This window comes from Sus scrofa, chromosome 7 (assembly GCF_000003025.6).
Source record: "Sus scrofa isolate TJ Tabasco breed Duroc chromosome 7, Sscrofa11.1, whole genome shotgun sequence".
NCBI lineage: Eukaryota > Metazoa > Chordata > Mammalia > Artiodactyla > Suidae > Sus > Sus scrofa.
The window spans coordinates 91,361,054-91,378,666 of NC_010449.5; the positions used below are offsets into that span (position 1 = coordinate 91,361,054).

General features: G+C 42.9%; 1 protein-coding gene across 2 annotated transcripts in view; it reads left to right on the forward strand.

The window, feature by feature from the left end:
• Nucleotides 1-17,613, forward strand: part of ARG2 (arginase 2) — a 41,925-nt gene that overhangs the window by 17,067 nt on the left and 7,245 nt on the right. The window contains exons 1-2 of one of the 2 annotated variants that reach the window (XM_013989111.2): nt 2,737-2,845; nt 14,902-15,079. In XM_013989111.2, coding sequence (XP_013844565.1) covers nt 2,752-2,845; nt 14,902-15,079 — 272 coding nt within the window. In that variant the 5' untranslated portion in view covers nt 2,737-2,751. Of the gene's footprint in view, nt 1-2,736; nt 2,846-14,901; nt 15,080-17,613 lie in introns of those variants that run through there. The other variant, XM_001928679.5, reaches the window with a different exon arrangement.

Below are 17,613 nucleotides of genomic sequence, written 5' to 3' on the forward strand. Positions count from 1 at the left end.
TCTCCCTGCCTGTGCTGGCACCAGGCTGCCAGGGTTCTGTCAACTGATAGTCTGCACGAGAAAGCCTGAGCTGGCTCACCCTGGTCTAGAGGCGCTTGGAGGGCTGACATGAGTTAGGTTCAGAGGAGCTTCCATTACCAAGCCTGCCTTCAGCAGATGATACACTCTTCTCCTTGGTAAGAAGTACAGATGGAGCTGAAGAACCAATTATCAGGAAACATAAATAGTACTGCAAATCATCTTGGCTGTATGTCTTGAGCCAAACTTTCGAGCTTGTTTTATTTATTTTATTCTAATTAATTAATTAATTAATTTATTTATTTTGTACTCAACGATCACATTCATGCAGAGGCATCAATTAACACCATGTCTGTATCAGCTGATCTTGAGGTTAACTCTGGTGTGTTAGATCGACATCTTGGAAGGACCGGCCTGGATGCCCAGGGTCACCTTCTGTCTTTGAGTCCCCACTGCCCATCTCCCTGGTTTTCCTCTGCTGTGGTCTTCAGTGCCTCTGAGAACGCCTCCTGGTGAACATGAGGACAGAGTGGGGAGGAAGGAGATGTCAAGAGGGCTGGTGGGGAGTTCCCGTCGTGGTGCAGTGGTTAACGAATCCGATTAGGAACCATGAAGTTTCAGGTTCAATCCCTGCCCTTGCTCAGTGGGTTAACGATCCGGCGTTGCCGTGAGCTGTGGTGTAGGTCACAGACTCGGTTCGGATCCCGCATTGCTGTGGCTCTGGCGTAGGCCGGTGGCTACAGTTCTGATTAGACCCCTAGCCTGGGAACCTCCCATATGCTGCGGGAGCGGCCCAAGAAATGGCAAAAAGACAAATAAATAAATAAATAAATAAAAATAAAATGAGAGTGGGGAAAAAATAAAATTAAATTTTAAAAAAAAAAAGAGGGCTGGTGGGAGCAGTCTTCTGAGAGACTGAAGAAATGAACAAATAGGCATCCTTGCATATGATTTTTTTTCTTACCCTAAAGCACCAAACGTATTTTGGAGGCTGGGTCTATGGAGGCAAAGAGGGGATTCTTAGGTTGTATGGCCTCTGGGAGTTAAATGCACTGAATAAAATTCAGACTCCTGCATTTTATTGGTGGTAGCCAAATGAGTTTACTTTATCTAACAGTCTCTTCAAAGATTATTACCCAAACCACATTTTGGGGAGAAGAGAAATTCTGCTTACTTCAAATGGCCTGAATTAAGTAACTCTGGCATTCTTTTCCTAATTTAGACTTATAGTAACATTATAACTCTGTTTTCACTTAGCTGGTTTTCCAGATACAACTTCAAGGTTCTAAGAATTTGCTACCCCAGAGTAGACTGAAAGATTCTTTTTAAGCCAGAGAACTTCTTTATTGCTTCCCTCTTCCAGTGAAGTTCTGGAAAGTTAAGCTTATCTGCATCTTTTTCTCTATTCCGTATTTTTTTGGTCTTCTTTGGACGCACCTGTGGCATATGGAATTTCCCAGGCTAGGGGTCAAATTGGAGCTACAGCTGCCAGCCTACACCACAGCCATAGCAACATGGGATCCGAGCTGCGTCTGTGATCTACACCACTGTTCACGGCAACACTGGATCCTTAACTCACTGAGTGAACCCACGTCCTCATGATACTAGTCGGGTTCATTACCACTGAGCTACAAAGGGAACTCCAGCCGGTGAAGTCCTTTTAAAATACCAGGAGGAGTGCCTGCTGTGGTCCAGTGGGTTAAGGACCTGGTGTTGCCGCAGCTGTAGCATAGGTCACAGCTGTGGCTCAGATTTGATCCCTGGCTCAGGAACTTCCATATTCCATGGGTGTGGCCAAAAAGAAAAAACAAAACAGGAATTCCATTTGTTGGGGGTGAAATCTGCTAAGTTCCATATTTGAGTCTAGAATTTTAAGAGCCACCAGGTGTTCTCTCAGCACCAAAGGAGAACTCAGAGTCTTTGTTTTTCTGCACGTTTCACTGACTTATTCCAGACAAACCATAAACATTCCAATCTATTCAGGGACAGTTCTAAAAACACTGTACACAAATAGACCCATAGCTTTTCTCCAAGTCTACTGTTGTGCCCGTGGGCTACCTGTGGCTTGGAAGTCTTGCCTGTGTGTAAGCCCACTTCAAAACCCACCTCTCTTGACTTGCTGGGAGCCTTGAGGGCAGCTGAAGCTGTCTGTAAGTGCAAGTGAGAGCAGGAGAGAGGATGGGGTGCCCTTATGCTATTGAGATGTCTGCTCACTCCTAACATTCTTCTGTGAGTCTCCAACCACAGGAGGACTCAGGCTTGCTGCTCTAAACACTGGGAGCTCTTTAACTTTGAATTTCTTCCTCTGAAGTGTATGGATATTGATACCAGCAGAGGAAATGAGGATTCACAGCTGTCTATAAAGTGTCTGGCTGGCCCTGTGTGGTATGTGGAGGCAGACCATTTTGTTCCTTTTCCTTCTTTGCTGTCACTGGCTTCGTTCAGGGATTCACTGGTGATGAGGGCCCTGAAATAGAAGTGCTGTTCATAGACATTGCTAAGGTCAGGTAGGGCTGTTTAGATTTCTTCCGGTTGCATCATTCTGTTGATGCACTGGTGTTCTCTTTCCACTCCAGTGGAACCTGAGAGGTTTATCAAGGCCAAAGGTAACATCTGGGCCTAAAAGATCAGAGTAGGAGTCAGTGTATTTTTATTTCCAGCACTGGGGAGAGAAGCAGCAAGGCTGTGCCAGTGTATATACTGAGCTTGGCTTTTTCCCACTGCAGGTGAAAAATGAGCTGGTTTCAAGTTGGTCATAAACCTGTTTGTCATGATAGCTTCCTTGAAGTTAGAGATTCATTTCATCCTACAGTGCCTTTTAAGAGAGGTAAGAGCAGCATTGAAATATTGTCTCATCTGATCTGAACTTGCAGATGAGCTGACCTGAAACACAAAGAGTTTGAGGAAGGGATGGCCCCCTCCAGCATGAGAGAGTCATTCCATATTATAATATCTGCTCTTTCCACTATTATTCCAAGAGTGTCTAAAAATTAGAGCGTTTCTTGTGTCTTTTGTAAAAGAATGATTAGCCATAGCACCCTGATAAAGTAATAGCTTTATCACTACTAAATTGTTCGACTGTTTCCAACAAGGAATATACATTTCTTCTTTCAGGCCCTTATTTTCTCTTTAGAAACCAGTCTTGGGCTCTACCCTACTAGCCTTTCAGGTGTGACAGTGCTATCAGTACAGTAGGCATTAGAGGAGAAAGCTGCTGTTAGAAGCTACGTCAGGGGACTTCCTGTCATGGCTCAACAGTAACGAACATGACTAGTATCCATGAGGACGTGGGTTCGATCCCTGGCCTTGCTCAGTGGGTTAAGGATCCTGTGTTGCTGTGAGCTGTGGTGTAGGCCTACAGCTTTGATTTGACCCCTATCCTGGGAACAAGAATGTCTATATGCCTCAGGTGTGGCCCTGAAAAGAAAAAAAAAAGAAAAAAAACCAGCTACGTCTGGTTGGCATGGTCTATTTGCTGATTCAGCTCTGTAATGAATTGGAACAGTTATGATTACCAATAGTTAGGAACAGCAACATAAGTATTCATTTTTTGTTTGTTTTGTCTTTTTAGGGCCTCACTTGAAGCATATGGAAGTTCCTAGGCTAGGCGTCCAATCAGAGCTACAGCTGCTGGCCTGAGCCACAGCCATAGCAACACCAGATCTCAGCTGCATCTGTGACCTACACCTCAGCTCACAGCAATGCTGAGTCCTGAACCCACTGAGTGAGGCCAGGGGTCGAACCCACATCCTCATGGATACCAGCTGGGTTCATTACTGCTGAGCCCCAATGGGAACTTCTGTGGTACTAGAATTTAAAATTACTCATGGCACAGATTTAGCGGTGTGCCAAAATCCATTCTCATCCTCTTCTGGACTTAACTTAGACCTGCATTTGTTGGCCAGTGTCACATGAGGAGGAATGATGTGCCACTTCGAGGCCAGGTAAAGGCGTGCCTTCTCAATGGTTTCCCCCTTTCCTGCTGCCATGAACCTGGGGAAACCTAACCTTAGTCACATAGATGGCAAAGTCCTAGATGAGGCCATGTGCCAGAAGGAGCCTGGTCTCTGAATCGTGTGAAGAAAAAATCTGCTGCTAACCTAGAATATCCACCCTGAATGTTAAATGAACAAAGAAACCGATCTCTTTTGTTGGGGCCATTGTTTGGGGGTGGGCCCATTACAGCAGTTTAGCCTGCTCTAACAATCTTATTTGAAACAGTTATTGTGGATCATATTTATGTATAAAGGTATGCAAAGAAAGAGTAGTCAGGCCTGGGGAGTGGGATGTGGACTCTCACCATTAGGCACTTCCTTGTCGATTTTACCAAAAATTTCTACTGCCAATAAGGAAAGAGAACAACAGAAAATAGCAAAACTGTAGAGTTCCTGCTGTGGTGCAGTGGGTTAAGAATCTGATTGCAGCGACTCGGGTCTCTTCAGAGGTAGGTTCAGTCCCTGGCCTGATGGGTTAAAGGATCTGCCGTCGCCGCATCTGCCGTGTCGGTCACAGCAGTGCCTGGGATTCAATCCCTGACCCAGGAATTTTCATATATCGTGGGTGCGGCCATTTAAAAAAACAAAAAGAAAAAATAGCAAAGCGGGGCTGGTACAAACTTTACCTGTTGTAGGAGTAATTCCTTGGCTATCCTGATCCTCACTGAATCTCCTTTGACTCATTTAGCACTCACTGTCCTCACCTGGAAATCATTGTGGCAAGAGCAGAGTTGGAAGTGATGTAGGGTGGGCAACTCAGGCAGGGCCTTTCAAGGTATTGATCCCTTCAAGAAGTCTGGCCCTTAGCTGTATGGATCCAGGAACAGAAGGACTTTTAATTAATTAATTTATTTTTTGCATTTTAGGGCCACACTCTCGGCATATGGAGGTTCCCAGGCTAGAGATCGAATCGGAGCTACAGCTGCTGACCTATGCCAGAGCCACAGCAATGCCAGATCTGAGCCGCATCTGTGACCTACACTACAGCTCATGGCAATGCCAAATCCTTAACCCACTGAGCAAGGCCAGGGATCAAACCTGCATCCTCATGGATGCTAGTTAGTTTCGTCAGCTGCTGAGCACGCACAATGGGATCTCCAGAAGTACTTTAAAAATTATTTTTAAAATTGTAGTTGATTTACAATGTTGTGCCAATTTCTGCTGTACAGCAAAGTGACCCAGCCATATGTATTTATTCCCTTTCTTTTATTATCTTTAAAATCCAGCGACTGGATTTAGTTCCCTGTTTCATACAGTAGGAACTCACTGCGTATCCATTCTAAATGTAGTAGTTTACTAACACCAAACTCCCAGTCCATCCTACTTCTTCTCCCCTCCCTCTTGGCAACCACACGTCTTCTCTATGTCTATGATATCTAGTTCTGTTTTGTAGGTCGGTTCATTTGTACCATATTTTAGATTCCACATATAAGTTGTATCATATGATATTTGTCTTTCTCTGACTTACTTCACTTAGTATGATAATTTCTAGGTCCATCCATGTTGCTGCAAATGGGAGTATTTTGTTCTTTTTTATGGCTGAATAGTATTCCATTGTGCATATGCACCACATCTTTTTTTTTTTTTTTTTTTTTACTTTTTAGTCCCGTACCTGCAGCATATGAGGGTTCCCAGGCTAGGGTACAGCTGCCAGCCTACACCACAGCCATAGCAATGCAGGATCTGAGCCACATCTGCAACCTACACCACAGATCATGGCAACACCAGATTCCTAACCCATTGAGTGAGGCCAGGGATCGAACCTGCATCCTCATGGTTCCTAGTGAGATTTGTTTCTGCTGCACCACAACGGGAACTCCTGCACCACATCTTCTTAATCCATTCATCTGTCAATGAACACTTAGGTTGTTTCCATGTCTTAGCTATTTCATGTCTTATGAATAGTGCTGCTATGAACATATGGGTGTGTGTATCCATAATAATTGAAGAATCCATAATCATAATTTTTTAAAATTTTATTTTATTTTCCCAATAATTTTTGAATTACAGCTTTCTCTGGATCTATGCCCAAGAGTGGGATTGCTGGATATATGGTAACTGTATCCTGAGTTTCCAGGAACCTCCATACTGTTTTCCATTGTGGTTGTTCCAGCTTACATTCCCACCAACAGTGTAGGAGGGTTCCTTTTTCTTCACATCCTCTCCAGCATTTGTTGTTTTTAGACTTAATGATGGCCATTCTGACTGATGTAAGGTGGTACCTCATTGTAGTTTTGATTTGCATTTCTCTAATAATTAGTGATGTTGAGCATCTTTTCATATGCCAGTTGGCCATCTGTATGTTTTCTTTGGAGAAATGTCTATTCAGGTCTTCTGCCCATTTAAAAAAAAAAAAAACACCTTTTTTTTGGTTTTGATATTGGGTTGTATGAATTGTTTGTATATTTTGGAGATTAAGCCCTTGTTGGTTGCATGGTTTGCAACTATTTTGTCCCATTCTGTATGTTGTCTTTTCATTTTTTTTTTTTTAATTTTTTTGTCTTTTGTCCAGCATATGGAGGTTCCCACGCTAGGGGTTCAATCTGAGCTGTAGTCACTGGCCTACACCACAGCCACAGCAATGCCAGATCCGAGCTGTGTCTGTGACCTACACCACAGCTCACGGCAATGCTGGATCCTTAACCCACTGAGCGAGGCCAGGGATTGAACCTACAACCTCAAGGTTCCTAGTCAGATTCGTTTCTGCTGTGCCACAACTGGAACTCCTGTTGTCTTTTCATTTTGTTTATGGTTTCCTTTGCTGTGCAAAAGCCTGTAAGTTTGGTTAGATCCCATTTGTTTATTTTCATTTCTGACCTAAGAAAGTATGTTTGGTTTATGTCAGAGAATGTTTTGCCTATGTTGTCTTCTAGGAGTTTAACTGCGTCATGTGTTATGTTTTAAGTCTTTAAGCCATTCTGAGTTTATTTTTGTGCATGGTGTGAGGGTGTTTTCTAGTTTCACTGATTTACATGCAGCTGTCCAGTTTTCCTAGCACTACTTGCTGAAGAGACTGTCTTTTCCCCATTTTATATTCTTGCCTCCTTGGTCAAAGATGAATTGACTGTAGGTGTCTGGGTTTCTTTCTGGGCTCTCAATTCTGTTCCATTGATCCATATATCTGTTTTGGCACCAGTACCACACTGTCTTGATTATTATAGCTTTGTAATATTGCCTGAATCTGGGAGAGTTATGCCTCCTGCTTGGTTATTGTATTTCCTCAGGATGGCTTTGTAATTCTGGGTCTTTTATGGTTCCATATAATTTTTTGGATTATTTGCTCTAGTTCTGTGAAAATGTCCTGGGTAATTTGATAGAGATTGCATTAAATCTGTAGATTGCTTTGGGTAGTATGGCCATTTTAACAATATTAATTCTTCCACTCCAGGAGCATGGGATATCTTTCCATTTCTTTGAATCCTCTTTGATTTCCTTGATTAATGTTTTATAGTTCTTAACATATAAGTCTTTCACCTCCTTGGTCACGTTTATTCCTTTATTTTTTTGGGGGGAAGCTCATGATTTTAAAAGTTTTTTTATCTTTTTGTCTTTTTTTTTGTTGTTGTTGTTGTTGCTATTTCTTGGGCCGCTCCCGCGGCATATGGAGGTTCCCAGGCTAGGGGTTTAATCGGAGCTGTAGCCACCGGCCTACGCCAGAGCCACAGCAACACGGATCCGAGCCGCGTCTGCAACCTACACCACAGCTCACGGCAACGCCGGATCGTTAACCCACTGAGCAAGGGCAGGGACCGAACCCGCAACCTCATGGTTCCTAGTCGGATTTGTTAACCACTGCGCCATGACGGGAACTCCTAAAAGTTTTTTAAAATTTATTATTATTATTTTTTTGTCTTTTGTCCTTTCATGGCCATACCCATGGCATATGGAGGTTCCCAGGCTAGGGGTCTAATCAGAGCTGTAGCTGCCGGCCTGTGCCAGAGCCACAGCAATGCCAGATCCAAGCTGTGTCTGTGACCTACACTACAGCTCATGGCAATGCTAGATCCTTAACCCACTGAGCAAGGCCAGGGATCGAACATGCAACCTCATGGTTCCTAATTGGATTCATTTCCTCTGCACCATGATGGGAACTCCCCTTTTTTAAAATTTATTTATTTTTTAAAGTTTTTTTTTTTTTTGGAGTTCCTATCGTTGCACAGTGGTTAACAAATCTGACTAGGAACCATGAGGTTGCAGGTCTGATCCCTGGCCTCGCTCAGTGGGTTAAGGATCCGGTGTTGCCGTGAGCTGTGGTGTAGGTTGCAGACGTGGCTCAGACCCCGTGTTGCTGTGGCTCTGGCGTAGGCTGGTGGCTGCAGCTCCGATTAGACCCCTAGCCTGGGAACCTCCATATGCTGTGGGAGTGGCCCTAGAAAAGGCAAAAAGACAAAAAAAAATTTTTTTTAATATTCCTTTTCTAATAGCTCATTGTTAGTGTACAGAAATGCAACTGATTTCTAAATGTTAATCTTGTATCCTGCTACTTTGCTGAATTTGTTGATCACTTCTAGTAGTTTTTGTGTGGAGTTCTTAGGGTTTTCTATATATAGTATCATGTTATCTGCATATAGTGACAATTTTACCTCTTTTCCAATTTGGATACCTTTTATTTCTTTTGTCTGATTGCTGTGGCTGGGACTTCCCATACATGTTAGATAAAAGTGGTGAGAGTGGGCATCCTTGTATTGTTTCAGAATTTTTTTATGTGGGGAGGCTTTCGGCTTTTCTCTGTTGAGTATATATATATATATTTATTTTTTGTCTTTTGTCTTTTTGTTGTTGTTGTTGTTGCTATTTCTTGGGCCGCTCCCGCGGCATATGGAGGTTCCCAGGCTAGGGGTTGAATCGGAGCTGTAGCCACCAGCCTACGCCAGAGCCACAGCAACGCGGGATCCGAGCCGTGTCTGCAACCTACACCACAGCTCACGGCAACGCCGGATCCTTAACCCACTGAGCAAGGGGCAGGGACCGAACCCGCAACCTCATGGTTCCTAGTCGGATTTGTTAACCACTGCGCCACGACGGGAACTCCTCTGTTGAGTATATTTGCTGTGAGTTTGTTTGACTTTTATTATGTTGAGATATGTTCCCTTTATACTCACTTTGGTAAGAGTTTTAATCATGAATGAATGTTAGATTTTGTTAAATGCTTTTTCGGGGAATTCCATTGTGGCTCTGTGGTAACGAATCCAACTAGTGTCTGTGAGGATCCCAGTTCAATCCCTGGCCCCGCTCAGTGGGTTAAGGATTCAGCATTGCTATGAGCTAGGTTGCAGACATGGCTCGGATCTGGTGTTGCTGTGGCTGTGGTGTAGCCTGGCAGCTGCAGGTCTGATTGGACCCCTAACCTGGGAACTTCCATCTGCCATAGATCCAGCCCTAATAAGAAAAAAGCAAAAAAAAAACAAAAAAAAACAAGCCTTTTCTGCATCTATTGAGATGATCATGTGGTTTGTTGACTTTTGTTAACATTGTTTGTGTATGATAATGATTTGTGTTTGTTGAACCATCCTTGTGAACTTGGGATGAATCCGACTTGGTCATGGTGTATGATCCTTTTAAATGTGTTTGTTATTGGATTTGTTTGGCTAAAATTTGTTACGAATTTTTAAATTAATATTCATTGGAGAGAAGTCTTTTTTTTTTTTGTCTTTTTTGCCATTTCTTGGGCCGCTCCCATGGCATATGGAGGTTCCCAGGCTAGGGGTTGAATTGGAACTGTAGCCACCAGCCTATGCCAGAGCCACAGCAACGCAGGATCCGAGCCATGTCTGCAACCTACACCACAGCTCATGGCAACGCCAGATCCCTAACCCACTGAGCAAGGCCAGGGATCGAACCCGCAACCTCATGGTTCCTAGTCGGATTCGTTAACCACTGAGCCACGACGGGAACTCCTAGAAGTCTTTTTTTAAAAAAAAATTATAGTTGATTTACAATGTTGTTTTTCTGCTGTACAGCAAAGTGATTCAGATACACACATATATACTTTTAAAAATACTCTTTTCTATTATGGTTTATCATAGGACACTGAATATAGTTCTCTATGCTACACAGTAGGACCTTGTTTTTCCCCTTCATCTATAATAAATTTACTAACCCCAATCTCCCAATCCATCCCTCTCCCAACCCCCTCCCCCTTGGCAACCACAAGTCTGTTCTCCTTATCCCTGAATCTGTTTGTTTCATAGATAGCTTCATTTGTACCATATTTTAGATTCCACATATGGGTGATATCATATGGTATTTGGCTTTCTCTTTCTGACTTCACTTAGTATGAGAATCTCCATTTGCATTCATGTTGCTGTGAATGGCATTATTTTTTATGGCTGAATAATATTCCATTGCATATATGTACAGTATCTTCTTAATCTATATTCATCTGTTACTGGTCATTTAGGTTCTTTCCATGTCCTAGTGTGGAATGTGCTGCTATGAATGTGGGGTGTATGTACCTTTTTGAATTATAGTTTTGTCTGGATATATGCCCAGGAGTGGGATTGCAGGATCATATGGTAATTCTATGCTTAGTTTTCTGAGGAACCTCCATACTGTTCTCCATGGTGGCTGTTCCACTTTAATTTCCACCAACAATGTAGGAGGGTTCCCTTTTCTCCACACCCTCTCTAGCATTTTCAGGAACAGAAGTCGTGATGTGTGCAGAGCTTATCTGACTTTTAGACCCAGAAACTCATGCAAACCATGATGTATAAACCCAAATGTCCATGCATAGTTATGGCAAGCAACACTTCTTCTGGCATTCACTGTCAGGAAGCCCTCTTGGTGGTATGAAGGCAACTGGGCAACTAAGTGAATAACCAGTATGCTGTTTGGTGAGCAAGGAATCAGAACCCACCATCCAGGTTGTGAATTAATCTGGTGATTCACTCCAGAGTTACAGGTTTAATGACCAAAATCTTTTTATGAAATTCATTCTCTTCCACGGAGAATGTTGCTGTAAGACCAGCAAATTCTCTTAAGTTTCCCTTAGATGTTCTGCAGGTTTATTCTGATAAGTACATAATAGCCTAATTAATACTATTTTCTGTCACACTCATCTAAGTCTATATCCTAGATTCCATGATTGGACTTGAGTGTTCTCCAGGTTCTGTCACCCTAACCACCCTTTAATTCCAATGTGAGGATTAAATGAGTTAGTCTTCAAAATTTAAATTAACATTATTTAATTAGATTATAAACCTTTTCTATTTATACACCTAATATAAAACACCACTCAAGCCCTTATACCTAGAAATAGCCCATACACTTGAGGCTGTTCAAGGAGATGCTGAGGTAAACATGGATGTGGAATTAAAACATCAAAACATAGTTCTCTTGTCGCTCAGCAGGTTAAGGATCAGCATTGCCACTGCAGTAGCTAAAGTCCCTGCTGTGGCATGGGTTTGATGCCTGGCCTGGGAACTTCTGCAAGCCATGGGTGCAACCAAAAAAGAAAAGAAGAGGAAAAAAAAAAGCCCAACTATTGGCATTGCCATTCAGATCTATCCAGCCCGAGACTGTGTTGCAATAAGACCTAATACTGACTTGAAAGTTAAAGCTTCAGTTCCCTTAAATCTAAAGTATCCTTCTATAGTTTGAGATTTAGTAAAGTACATAATGATTTTTCTTTTTAAAAGATTTTTAAATGACTTTATAGATGTTTTATTTGGTTATTTTTCTTCTCTTGGTTCCCAGTGTCTTTGGCCTATTTTCATGTTCTTCTACCTTCTACACCTTTCCTTCTTAGTCATCCAGATCTTCTCTGGTTATGGGCCTTATGGTTATTTGTCTTTTTTAGGGCCACACCCGCAGCATATGGAGGTTACCAGGCTAGGGGTCTAATCAGAGCTATAGCACCACAGCTCACAACCACGCCGGATCCTTAACCCACTAAGCAAGGCCAGGGATCGAACCCACAACCTCATGGTTCCTAGTTGGATTTGTTTCTGCTGCGCCACAACAGGAACTCCACTTATGGTTATTTTTGCAAAATGCAATGAGGAGTTCCTGTCATGGTGCAGCAGAAACGAATCTGACTAGGAACCACAAGGCTGCGGGTTCAATTCCTGGCCTGACTCAGTGGGATAAGGATCAGGCCTTGCCATGAGCTGCAGGTACATCACAGATGCAGCCTGGATCCAGCGTTGCTGTGGCTGTGGTGTAGGCCAGCAGCAACAGCTCCGATTAGCCTCCTAGCTGGGAACCTCCATATGCTGTGGGTGTGGCCCTAAAAAGACAAAAGGCCAAAAAAAAAAAAAAAGCAATGATCAAAAGATGCATCTGCAGCTGGAATTCTCTATGTATCCCGCCTTTGAGAATAGGATAAGCTTTTCTGTTTTGCTTCTAGTATCCCTTTGGTGGTGGGCTTAGTTACAGGCCACTGTTGGACTTTTGTTCTAGGCCATTGCTTCTCAAATTTTTACATTTGCTCAGAAGTTTGGCTTTAGATTGAGTTTGGGTTCAAGAAGTAGAGCTCAAACTATACAATTTAATTTCAAGATTGGTCCATGCTAGTCCTAATGCAAATCTTTAACACAAATTTCTGCAAACATAAAGATGCCTATTCTGTGACCACTTGCCCCTCCCCTCAACATGCCTGGATTCCAGTTTGAGAAGCAGGCTCTAAAGAATACAATCTATGGTTAATTTTCCGTTCTGATTAGCTCATTTCCCCTGATTGGATTAGTCAGTCCTCACCCTAGGTCCAACCAATTTATTGATATAGATGGTTAACAATGAAACATTGGGTACTTAAAAGTTTAACATGTAGTGACTAGTGTCTGTTATAATTCACTGGTAGGTGAACCCTGGGTAGGAAAGTATTATTAGTGTCAGAATATATCACTAGTTCTTTTTTGTTCTTGTTTTTTTAAAGAGAAATCTGTGCCTTTACTGTCTGAACAGGGTACCCTGAACAGGGGGCTTAAAGAGGAGTGGGTGGCTCAGTGCTTCAGGGGCTTGTAGGTGACAGAGAACTTGCTCAGGCAGTGGTCAGTAATCTCGGGCTTGGTTTGCACTTGGGTTCTTGCCTGGCTGTAGCTGCCCACTATATGAGCAGGATAATCTCCAGCAGCCTGGCCTCTCTGTAGGCGGAGCCCCTCAGGTAGGCTGTGCGTAGGTGCTTTCGCCATGTGCAGGCAGCACATCCAGGGGCTGGTCTGTGTTCATCTCGGTGGGTGATCTTGCAGAAGGTCCGCTTCTGTTTCTGCTCTGCTTCTGCCATCTTGTCAGCTTGGTGGAGGACAGTGTCAGAATCAAGAGGGAGTCTTTGAGATACAAACTACATAGTCAAGAATGTACACTTTTGGGGGATTTCCTGGTGGCCTAGCAGTTAAGGATCTGGCGTTGTCACCGCTGTGGCTCAGGTCTGCTGTGGCATGGGAACTTTTGCATGCCACGGATGAGGACAGAAACATACACACACGCACGCACGCACGCACTCTGGGGAGGTGGCCTGAATTGGGATCCTGATTCAGGCACTTAGCAACTGTGTGACCTTAGGACCTTGTTTCAGTTAGTTCCTTCATCTATAGAATGGAGTACTTTATTTTTTTTAAATTTTTATTTATTTATTTTTTATTTTCCCACTGTACAGCAAGGGGGTCAGGTTATCCTTACATATATACATTACAATTACATTTTTTCCCCCACCCTTTCTTCTGTTGCAACATGAGTATCTAGACAAAGTTCTCATGCTATTCAGCAGGATCTCCTTGTAAGAATGGAGTACTTTAGTTGCCTAATAGGATTGCTTTGAGTCTTAAAATAAGAATTTCTGTTGAGCAGTTAGAACAGTGTTTGGGATTTTGTAATTACTGTTAAAGCATCCTAAAAGAAGTATTTAGGTTCTCAGGCTGGCTTTTTATTAAAAAACGTTTGTAAGGAGTTCCTTGTGGGGCAGCAGGTTAAGGAATCAACATTGTCACTGCAGTGGTGTGGGTCACTGCTGTGAAGCAGGTTTGATCTCTGGCCGTGGAACTTATATATGCTGTGGGCACAGGAAAAACAAAATACATTTATAATTTGAAGATTTCTATGTATGTTTCTTTGTCCTAAATTAACAGTACTTTAATTCCTGCCAATTCCTCTTGGTATTTTACTTCCACTCTTATAACTCAAATATCCGAGGTCTAATTGTTACCAATTTTGTGTTAGGTTAGTGAACATTTCTGGGCTTTACTTTTTTTCCCCTTAAGACTTACATTTTATTTATTTATTTATGCTTTTTAGGGCCACACCTGCGGCATTTGGAGGTTCCCAAACTAGGAGTCCAAGCAGAGCTACAGCTGCCCGCCTACACCACAGTCACAGCAACATCAGATCCGAGCTGCGTCTGGGACGTACAGCACAGCTCACAGCAATGTTGGATCCTTAACCCACTGCGCGAGGCTAGGGATCAACCCGCAACCTCGTGGGTCCTAGTTGGATTTGTTTCTGCTATGCCACAAAGGGAACTCCTTCTGGGCTTTCCTTTTAAAGCCCAGCTTCTTTTTTTCTTTCTTTTCAGTCTTTTTAGGGCCAAACCCATGGCATATAAAAGTTTCCAGGCCAGGGGTCAAATCGGAGCTGGAGCTGCTAGGCCTATGCCACAGCAATGCATCATCTAAGTCCCATCTGTGACCTACACAGATCCAGCAATGGTATATCTTTAACCCACTGAGTGAGGCCAGGGACTGAACCTGTGTTCTCATGGATACTGGTTGGGTTCGTTACTGCCAAGTCACAATGGGAACTCCAAGCCCAGCTTCTTTATCTGCAAGTGTTCCTAATAGGATATGCCCCACAGTTATTTTATCAGTGTACTTTATCATAGTTATTATTTACAGCCCAGGCCATTAAGAGTTGGGATAACATACAATTAATCTTGTCATCCCTCATTTGTTTCTAGGCTGCCACCTTAAAGACTTCGGAGATTTGAGTTTTACTCCAGTTCCCAAAGATGATCTCTACAACAACCTGATAGTGAATCCTCGCTCAGTGGGCCTCGCCAACCAGGAACTAGCAGAGGTCGTCAGTAGAGCGGTGTCAGGTGGCTATAGCTGTGTCACGGTGGGAGGAGACCACAGGTAAGCTGGGAGCCAGAGGTGGTGGAGGGGCTGGATTGCATGGTGCTTTGCGCTAATCAATGGGCCTCTTTGTCTGGTTTCCTCATTTAGAGTAAAATACCCTTCAGAATTTTTAGGGTACGATGTGCATACTTGGGTCATGAGCCACGGGAGGCATGTAGTTTCCTTTGTAGGTCATATAGTGTAAGGACAAGGTCAGAGGTAGACTAAGCAAAGTTTTTAGACAGTAGATGTTTCATACTAATTCCCTGGAAAACTTTCTTGAAGCTGTCTTTCATGTCAGTTATTCGGGAGAATTGGGAAGGATCCAGCGATAGGGTGAATTTGGTGCTTTTTTTAAAAAAAGCATTTCTGTTGATAGGTTTCTTAGAGATTCCCCACTTGCCATGTGAATACCTTCTGTCCCTTCACAGTAGGGACTGAGCATTGTTCTGATGTGTTCTCAAACAGTGTCAAGGATTAAGGGAAATGTGCCATCTATTAGGATTAGATGAAATAAATACACATGGAGTGAAGAAAATACTGAATTCTACATCTCAGAAGGAAGAGCTAGAGTCTGGGCTAGAGTCATCAGATTTCACAGGGGAGTGTGATTTGAGGTAAGTAAAGATTTTTGGTAGAAGAAAAAATGGCATGGAATATCAAGTACTTCCTTACAGAGTCTCAGTTAATCCTAAAAATAATGCCATGATGCAGATACAGTTTTATCTAATGTACCGCCGGGTACACTGAGGGACAGAGATTAGATAACTTACTCTGCATGGAGAGCCAGGAAGTAGCAGAGCTGGGATTCAAGTCCATTGTGACTGTTATGGGCAATTAAACTTTAAGATCCTATATAGCAGCTTTGCCTGAGGTGCATAGAGAACTTTTCAGATCATTTAACAGAACAGGAAAGGCAAATAGAATCTTCCTTAGGAAGAAAATTTTAGGGTGAAATAAAGTCCCAGCTGGAGTTCCCGTCGTGGCTCAGTGGTTAATGAATCTGACTAGGAACCATGAGCTTGCGGGTTTGATCCCTGCCCTTGCTCAGTGGGTTAAGGATCTGTCCTTGCCGTGAGCTGTCCTGTAGGTCACAGGTGTGGCTCGGATCTGGTGATATTGTGGCTGTGGTGTAGGCTGGTGGCTACAGCTCCGATTAGACCCCTAGCCTGGGGACCTCCATATGCCATGGGATCGGCCCTAGAAAAAGGCAAAAAGACAAAAAAAGAAAGAAAGTCCCAGCTGGAGAGAGGTGGGGGAGGGCTGTAGGAGAAGAAGGATGGAGGGAGGGGGAGGAAGAGTGAGGAAAGGGGTCTTTTAGGAGGCAACTTTCAAAGAGTTAGTTCTCTTGTTGCAAGTGGGTTAAGGATCCCTCGTCAATGCAGTGGCTTGGGTTCCATCCCTGGCCTAGGAACTTACACATACCTCAAGGCCAAGAAAAGAGAGGGGGTTTCTGTGTCCTGCCCTACAGGCTCCTGGGCTAACTTGTGCTGGGGTAGGTCTTGGGACCTGAGGTGACTCTAGTGTGGGTTCTTGGGCACAGAATCCCTTGAAAAATAAAAAATCAGCATCACTCAGGAGTGGTGAAATAAATTATGGCTCACCTGACCTAACATTAAGACATTTCACCAAGCCATTCATTCACTACACATTTCTGGTGCACTTGTTATGTGCCAGTCACTGGTTTAGATATTTGGGATAAATCAGTGAACAAAACAACATTACCTTTAAAAAAAAAAAAAAAAAAAAAAAAAAAAGTTAGTCCCAGGTTCTCTACTGAAATTGATTAAATAATCTGAGGTTGGGTCTCAGTGCTCTCTCAAAGTTCATTTGTTATCTTTCTTCTGGTTGGCGGCTTACTATTTGGGAACCATTGATTGATTACTATAATCCTCAAAATAGACTACAGCCCTATCACTGCTCCCTACTTCCTATTCAGTGCTAAAACCTAGGCTATCTGGAAGATTCTAGGAAGGAAAGGGGGATGTGTGTATAACCTGAACAGCTATGGAGTATTTTATTTTATTTTATTTTTATTTTCCCACTGTACAGCAAGGGGGTCAGGTTATCCTTACATGTATACATTACAATTACATTTTTTCCCCCACCGCTATGGAGTATTTTAAAGGAAGAGGTGTTTTTAGGGCACTCAACTCTTTTCACTAGTACAACCATATATGTATACTATTGTTTTAATCATCAAACCAACTCAGACTTAAATAGGTCAAGACTATTAGCCTTATGTTATAGAAAGGGAGACTGAAGTCTAGAGAAGTTAGATGACTTGTCCCATTTCACACAGCTCTTCCTGGAAAGACCCTCAGTATTCTGACTTAATCCAGTGCTTTTAGCACCAGACCATGCTATCCTTGAAAAGGTCCTGTTTAGGACATGGAGCTTAAAACACTGTCTCAGGCTGTATTGACTGTAGTTAGTTCCTAGGATTGCATAAGCTGCATTTCCCATCCATGTCAAATTCTTAGGTTCCTGGAAAACTTGGGCAGCTTTCCAACCACAGTTTCATCAGCTATATTCCTACATTTGAGACAAGA